Source organism: Labrus mixtus, chromosome 13, assembly GCF_963584025.1.
Source record: "Labrus mixtus chromosome 13, fLabMix1.1, whole genome shotgun sequence".
NCBI lineage: Eukaryota > Metazoa > Chordata > Actinopteri > Labriformes > Labridae > Labrus > Labrus mixtus.
Genome location: NC_083624.1, coordinates 3,775,721 through 3,784,165, shown reverse-complemented (window position 1 = coordinate 3,784,165; position 8,445 = coordinate 3,775,721). Strand labels below are relative to the sequence as shown.

The window sequence follows — 8,445 nt, the reverse complement described above, 5'->3', positions numbered from 1 at the left end:
TTTGCAGGCAGTGTGTTAAGGTGGCCCATGTAAGTGATTTCCACGGGCATCCCACTAAAGGAGAACAAATCGCTGACAAAGGAGCGCCTTTCCCATTCAGCGGCGTCGTTAGGACAACCAAAAAGTATTTCTCAGATAATAAGTTGGACTTCAAAGCGTTTCTCACTGAAGGGTGACTGCTTCACTCCTTTTTATTAAGTCTCCCTCCCTTTAATACCCGAGGAACTGTCTCTGGTTATTTTTCATCGTGTTTATTTTGTTACATTCATTGAGCTCTTGTTTCCAAACAGGACCTTAACAAGAGCAGGCAACTCCTCAGCTCTTTATCCCAGTAAAAGTCTACGTATACAAGGAGAGGAGGCCCACAAGTGCCTTTTTCCCCCCTTTTTACTCTGAATGGAGCAGAAAGCGTTTTTTGAAATGGTAAAAGGGCAGCTGTTAAATTGATAAAAATAACCATAAAATACAGCTGAACAAACGTGCAGTTGTTTCTCTTTTGTAAAAAGCCTCTCAGTGCTGCTAAAGTGGTTGTAAATTCTGTTTAATATTAGAGATTTTTTACCACTCTTATTGTGTGTGCATTTTTATAGCCAATATCCTAAGATGCCTCCTGAGTCTTAATTGATTCAGTAAAAAAATAGTCCCTCGTATTTTTCCAAGGTATGACTCTCTTTCCCTCTCTCTTTTTTTTATTTTCTAAGGATGCATTTGTCATTTATTTCTCTTTTGGATTTGTGCTCCTCTTACCGGACAGGTGCAACCAAAGTGTCTGACAACTTGCGTGTCATCCACCTGCACAACGGTGTATTGGTAGTCGTTTAAACACACATTTTGTCGAAGGAGGGGAGGATCCTGAGCTTTGATTCTACTTCATTTAGTGGCAGTTAGTGTTTTTTCCAAGCTGACACATCCAAATGTGAGCGTCTCGCTCCCCAATTGCCATAGAAATCCTAACGCACCATGAAGACTGTCAAAGCGGGCCGGCCCTTCCTCTCAGAAGCTGCAGCCTTTGAAGTGGTGCAGGACTCGCGTTGGTCAATTTTAATTCTATAGGCTGGACAGGCAACTCTTTGAAAGTGAGATTGTGCGTTTTAATGGAGGAAATAAGAGGGGGAACTTGTTTTATACACTCTATACAAGGCCCTGCGCATTGTCACATATCTTTTTATCTTTTATTTTTCCCATGAATGATTCATGCCTCGGCTGCTTTGTGCTGTCGCGCCTTTCAGAGGTAGCGCCATCAGGGGACTATAAGTTTTCCCATTAGCTCGCTGATTAGTTTATAGAAGCCTCCTTGGCCCGACAGGCCTATTTCTGAGATAACAGGCTGAGATTTTCTGCTCATGTCAGAATGGGAAGGGAACACTTCTACTTGTTCATCTGAAGTGGGGAGGACGTGGATGTTTTGTTGCATTTCACGTCAAAAACAGGAATACATTTTATAATTAATGTCTACAAGAAGCATCCCACCTTCAACTTCCTCCCCTTAAAAGTGTTGCCATTCTTCCTGATATCAATGATTCTATTATTCCCAAAACTTTTTCAAATTCAACTCTCTGATACATCTGAATAATTTGACACTTTTATATCAGTAATCATATATGTCCTGTTTTTTTTTTATTAATTTTAGCATGAAATTTATATTGTAAATTTAATTGTGAACATCAAGGGTCTGCACAGTCAAAGCTGATTCTCCTTTTTTTTTTTTTATCCATCATGTCCAATGGCACCATGCACCTCAAACAGAAAGACAGATAGATCACTACAAAAAGGCATGCGAGAAAGGGGACGTTTCACATTACACAGCCTATTCAAGTCAATGTTTTCTTCTTTTACAGACCACAATTTAACAAAAAAAAAAAGTGAAAAAAATTAAACATAAAATTAGAAAAAGAAAAAAAACATCAGCAGGGTACTATGCATCACCAAAACTGATATTATTATTCTTTGGTGTTCCTGTAATTCCAGTACAACATTGATACCAGCAAATAAATTACAATGTACAAAACAACATTTTTTTTTCTTGTAATTAAAACTACACAACATTCACAAGCATCAGTACAATTACATATATACAAATCGTACAGGGTCAAAGCCTGTCAGTGTAGACATTTAGGGTCTCGGTGGACGTACTCGTACTCTGTAACGAGCATAACACTTGTGTATTTTGCATAAAATATAGTCTTAAATAGTTCTTAAATATTACAAAATTCCATCCCAACACATGTATTGTATAAATCTGAAAAGGTTAATGAGAACCCTTAAGACACTAAAATGTTTGCCCCATTTTTTTTTCTTTTTTCCTTATCAAAGTTTGTACCACATGTAAAAAAAAAAAAAAAAAAAAAAAGAACTTCCACATTCTGTCCTTTAGCATTTGTTGCCAGTAGTGGGGTTGAAAGTGGTACCATTTATTTCCTTACATGTCTGGGATAAGACAGTGATTGATAGCAGGCAAGTTATTAAACTGCAAGGGGATGATGAGAGGTCACGTAAAAGATGTCAATTCAGCCTTAAGTCATGCAGTTAATTAAACCCTGCATATTGCTCCTGGAAGAAAACATTTTTCATTTTCAGCAGTTTTCTCAAGTTGACTTTTTTTTGGTCCTTTTTTTTAGATTGTTTGCTTTTCGTGTTCAAATTGAGCTCAAGAAAGAATATAAGCGTCTCTGTTAATTTGATAATTTTCCACGAGATTTTTAGAAAGGTGTTAATTTTTTTGTTTTACATTTTGTTGAAGTCTATTTTTTTTTTTTTTGGTTGGTTTAGGGCTCAACTTCAATAGTTTCTCCTTCCTTAAATCAGGCCTGCACCGCAACCACATGGTCTGTGCATCATCTTATTTTAGCTCTAATATGAGTTTAATTTCGATTTTTTATTTTCAGCGTCATTAAAAGAAGGGTTAATTTTTCACAAGATTCATACACATTTTAAGAAAAGTCAGGGGTCACCTCAGCCTGCATTGCACCCACGAAAACAGGAAATCATCTATTTTGAGCTCTAATGTGAGTTTTATTCTGGCAGTTTTTAGCCCCAATTTAAGAAAGATCTGAGATCATCTTGTAGGACTTCCTCCTTCCTGTTACCAGGCCTTCATTACACCAACAAGAAGCATGAAGTATCTTAATTCTAACCCTTATAATAGTTCTCTTATTTGAGTTTTTTTTTCAGTCACGTTTTCATGGACATTTTAAATAAGACAGTTAGACACTCTAATGATTTCTCCTTCATGTAATCAGGCCTGCATAGCAGTCATGAGAAACAGATGATCTAATTGTTGCTCTAATGTGAGTTTTAGTTTAAAGCTCCTGTGAGGAACTTTCTGTTTGTGTTGATTCCTGCACCCCTTGTGGACAAAATGAAACGCCCTATTTCTTTGCAGATTTTGTTCTGTACATGTTTAAATAGTTTATAAAAAAAACAACCAAATCTCATCCTGCTGACTGTGAAAGTCAAACGTATCGCTCATCTGGAAAATCTCTGTTGTGGAAGATATGAACAACACAGGTTCTGTAGTGTGCTGGATCTCGCTTCATCCGACACCTACCCCGCCGCAGTTGTATTAGGCATTATTAATTATTATATAGCAATAGTGATGTTGTCACTGATGATCTAGTTTGCTTTTGTAGGTCATATAGATGCATCAGTATTAATTTGAGTCTGTTTCATAACCAGTGAAAAACTCCTCACAGGGGCTTTAAGTTGCAGCCACATTTTAAGAAAGAGGGTTTTATTTTGTCAATTTTCAGCCAAATGTCAAGAATGGGCTTTTATTTTGGAGAGTTCAGCCACAGTTTTAGGAGTTCAGGGGTCATTCTCTTAGAAATCAGGCCTCTATTGCTCCCACGATAATAGTGAATTATCTGTGTTTAGCACAGTCGTTAAGTAATACTACAGTGAAAATAACGGATCAATACCCAAAGCGCGCGGGCCAGCATTGGAACTGCACACTTTAAGCGGAACAACTACAAAGTCTGACAGTCAGTGGTTGTAAACAGTGCTATCAGAGCATCGTCCTCGGGTCTGAGTTCCTGAAAGAGTCCTCGTCGTCTGACTCTGACGTTGGCACATCGCTGGAGGGGGTGTGGAGGTGGTTGGGGCCCCCGCTCCCTTGGCACACGTACCACTCGTTCAGGTTGGTGACCTGCGGGGAGAGGTTGGAGGAGCGGTTCCTGTGCGGCTCCGAGTTGGGCGAGAGGGGGTCTCCGAGGGGGTTCGTGGAGGAGATGTAGTTGACGTTGGTGGAAGGGGGCGGCGGGGACTTGCAGTGCACCTTCATGTGCTTCCTCAGCGAGCTCGGGTGCGTGTAGGACTTGTCGCAGCCGCGGACTTTGCAGTAGTAAGGCTTGTCGCTGGTGTGGACGTGGGAGTGCTTCTTTCGGTCGCTGCTGTTGGCGAATTTCCTGTCGCAGCCATCGAACTCGCACTTGAAAGGTTTCTCCCCTTTGAAGAAATGAGAAACAGATGCAGTCAAAAAAACATGTCACCCCTTAAACAACTGTCATTAAAGCCTCTGTGTAGGTAGTTTACATTCCAACCTATCAAAATGGACCTTCCAAAACTCTTATACCAACTTTTTTTTTCTTTCCATTCCACCTTAAATAACTTCAACATGAAGAGACATTTCTCATTAACTGCTCTGTGCAACAGCCTTCACTTCTCCTCTGGGGCCTCTTCTCCACCACAGCTTATTCACCAAACATGTAACCACAGAGCCACACACCTCCACACCCACTTGTCCAAAGCATTTTCCTGTGTGAACACGTGTAACATGCCTTTAGGCCTTATGGTTACACGTATGTGTGTATGTTGTGAGGGGGGGAGTGGGCACTCTGGAGACCACCAGGAACAGTTTATGCACCGTGTTGGTTAGAACTCCTCACACACACACTCACATATATAAGCATTTTGTCTAAGTGGAAAACATGTCAATTTTTTCTAAATTAGTAGATTAAAAAAAATGGATTTAAGTCAGAGTGCTTCTGAGATGATAAATAATAAAAAAGGTGGACCTTCTGGTGACATGCATTTTGCTAGATTACTTATTTATTTCCCCTGGGATTTAACATCATCGCCAGGTGTACAGGCCTATTGAAACTGATGGCATAATGCCAAATGAAGCTCCTTCTTAGTCAAACCCCGTCTCTTAATATATGCAAATAAACACCACCACACAAAAACACACATGACAGTTTAACGCTGTGGAAAGTTTGATTTGGAAAAAAAAACTCGCTTCCTCGACCTGTGCAACTCTGACAAGTCAACTCGATGCACTTGTTTTACTTGAATAGTGTCCTTTTGATACTTCTTCAAAGACATGCACCATCGGCCAAAGCTTAAACCCCGGATCTTTAACTGCAGCCTAGTGCTTTAATATAACAAATCTGGCTTATGTAAATAATTTCAAACTATATGCATGAGCCTCGCAGGGAACAGAAAGCGATCTTCGGCTTCGAACCGTCCTACGCCTCAGGATAATTACATTTACGCGTGTTCCAGCGCTGTCCTGCACGTACGTAAGCACGTTTTACAAATCATATGCCTTAATCCTCTCACGCCTACTGCAGGCGTCTCAGCGAGTTAAAGAGTTTGAATGTCAGAAAGGAAATGAAACACGTTACCTCACTGTGCCAATGCGTCACTGAATAAAACTTTTTACTGGCTTGTGCGCGCAATTACGCACGATCGTCTTTCTGTTTCATGCAAGACAAGATCGTCTCGGGGTAGATCATAGTACTCTTTGATAGGGGGGATATTTTTTTTTCACATTAGGGTTTAGTTTAACACATTTAGAAGCACTGACCTGTGTGAGTCCTCTTGTGAATCTTTAAATTCTCTGAGCGAGCGAACACTTTTCCACAGCCCGGGAAAGGACACGGGAAGGGCTTTTCTCCCGTGTGAACTCGGATGTGATTGATCAGTTTGTACTTCGCTTTGAAAGCCTTCCCTTCCCGCGGACATTCCTCCCAAAAACAGACGTGGCTGCTCTGCTCCGGTCCCCCGACATGCTCCACCGTGACGTGGTTGACCAGCTCGTGCATGGTGCTGTAAGTTTTCGAGCAGGGCTTCTTCTGATTCTGCTCCTGGTCGATCCATTTGCAGATAAGCTCTTGCTTTATGGGCTGCCGCATGTATCTCAAAAACGCCCCCGCCGCTCCGTGAGGAGCAGAAGCGATGTTCACATTGAGGTTCATGGAGTTGTAGCTGTGGAGGGAAGAAGGTCCATAGTGCTCCGGCCTGTGCCCGAAGTGCTCCGGCCTGCCGTAGATGTCCCCCGGTATACCCAGGCGCATCTGCCCGTTAAGGGCATGGTGGTGGGCACCTGGGGACGCCTGGTCGTGAAGTCCAGTGAAAAGTGAATGGGCCCCACTTTCCGCGTGCCCATAAGCACCTGTTGGGGAGATGAACATGCCATGGTGATGAGGGGAGGAGGCGGAACTATGCTGGTCGCCAAGTGCATGCATAGCAGAGGCTGAGAGTTCTCTCCTGAGGATGAAGTCCCTGCTGCTTGAGTAGCCTGAGTGGGGGTGAGCCACGGGGAAACCAACTGTGGTCTGAGCAGAAGTGAAAGATGCCGCGGTCTGGGCTTCGTGATGGCTCTGAATGTGCTGAGATGGGCTAAGTTTGAGAGCATTTGTCTGTGCCATGTGCTCGGGTCCAAATGGAGTGAGTGCCACTCCGGGGTCGTTGCCCAGCTCCCCAGGGTGGAGGTGGGCATGGTGGGAGAGAGGGTGATGCCCCCCTAGCCCCGGGAAGCCTGTCATATTCTGATGAGGAAGGGGTTGAGTCGCTGCCAAATCCGCTAATCTTAGCGCCGGGTTCCTCTTGCTTAAAGGGGGCTCCATAACTACACTAACAAGTCCATCCGCACTCAGCGCACTACTTTTCTTACCACACCACGCGCTCTAAAACATTGGGAAAATATGGATATAAGGGCTCTATAAGTTCTTTTGTCCGGCGTCTAACTCTGCTTGCTCCTTTTCCCACTCTGTCCTCAAGCGATTGGCAGAACATACAACAGTTGGAGGACACAGTGGGGAATACAGTTTAGAAATGGCACTGCGGGTATTGGACGGATTTCGGTGACTGGCAGTTAGGAGAACGAAGCGATTGGCTGTCGTTCAGCGCAGGGGCTCAGCAGGGTTCCGCCCCCTCACTCTCTTTATCGCTGTTGACTCCAAAAAGTTGTACTCACAAAGTTAGCAGCGGATCTGTTTGTGCGGCTCTGTGTTGACTGGTGCCGGTCCATGTGGATGACCGACATGTCAGTTTGTGTCCCTCTCTGCTTTGGTTTGTTCAGGTGTCGCGCTGCTGATTTGATGTAGGCATTAGAAAGGGAAAGAAAAATCACTGCTGTTGTTATGGTTATGTGACTACAATTTTTGAACAGTGTGTTTATGTGTAAAAAAAAACACAAGGACAAATGCGTAAAGTGGATTTATTTGTTATTGGAAATCTTTTCATTCATAAGAATCTTTCAGCAAACACTGAAGGCATAAAATAAAAATATTAATTAACAAAAGCGCACCTGTGCAAGGCGTTATTCTTTATTAAATAAAATCGTTTCCTGGAAACAGACAAGTAAACAAAACTCAAGAAAATAATTTAAGCGTCTCTTTTTCCTTTTGTTACTTTTGGTCATTTTCTTAAATCTGAGCCCCTTTCGTCCCTGTCCCAATTGTCCAGTTTTCCATTTGATATGGGATTTTGTCACTATTCTCATGATTCTATAAATGATATGCCCCCTATGCTTGTACTAATATCATCTTTAAATTCCGTTTTGGATATGGGACTCTGTTGTTACAGCCCACTGCTGAAGTGGGAAAACCAATAAAAGTGTCTTTAAATTTAATTGTTCAGAAAAAAAAATGTTACGCCTTGAAAACCTCTCTTTAAAATAACTCTTAGATTAAATAAAGTACAAGTGGCAAACCTCTTGTGTTTTACTTAAACAAGTGTAGGATATAACAGCGGAGCATAGACGTGTTAAATTAAATATTTTGGCAGGTCTTGGAAAAAAAAAAGTGTCATGGATTTTTTTTTTCTCTCAGCTTATCATTTTCTCCCACTTTTTATAACCTTTGTTCAAACTGGGGGTCGTTAAAGTGTTTGTAAGTTGAGTGTGACGGATCACGCCATTTGAAGAGTCCCTGTTGACAGCAGGACGTGAATCTGTCACTGATATGTCTTCATTCACTCACCTCCACAAATCGATCTGACAGCAAAACCATCACGACATCTAAAGTTTGTGTCACTTCAACAGGAGTTAGTCATAGGAAGGGAGAGAACATATCACTGAACACAACAGGTGAACAGGTTCATAATTGATTTCCATCCTGTTCAAGAGGAAGGCTTTACCCGTTACCCTCAGATGATTTATGAACTTGTTCAAATCAGCAGCAGAGGCTTTTCTAGCAAAACGTTTCAAAATGTGTGTCTGGAGTA

At 42.0% G+C, this 8,445-nt stretch overlaps 1 protein-coding gene across 1 annotated transcript; it reads right to left on the bottom strand.

Moving 5' to 3' along the window:
* Window positions 1-1,570: 1,570 nt before the first annotated feature.
* On the bottom strand, window positions 1,571-7,358 carry zic5 (zic family member 5 (odd-paired homolog, Drosophila)). The gene is made up of 2 exons (XM_061053186.1): window positions 5,804-7,358; window positions 1,571-4,443 (listed from the first exon to the last, which is right to left on the bottom strand). Exons 1-2 carry the CDS (start codon window positions 6,843-6,845, stop codon window positions 4,004-4,006), a joined length of 1,482 nt encoding a protein of 493 aa, XP_060909169.1. The 5' UTR covers window positions 6,846-7,358; the 3' UTR covers window positions 1,571-4,003.
* Between the last annotated feature and the right edge of the window lie 1,087 nt (window positions 7,359-8,445).

Bases quoted from the DNA above. Each gene is read 5' to 3' on its own strand.
- zic5 (XM_061053186.1), bottom strand. From the start codon at position 6,845: ATGGAGCCCCCTTTAAGCAAGAGGAACCCGGCGCTAAGATTAGCGGAT. The intron at 4,444-5,803 runs GTCAGTGCTTCT...ATTTCTTCAAAG, and splicing joins TCACAAGAGGACTCACACAG to GGGAGAAACCTTTCAAGTGC.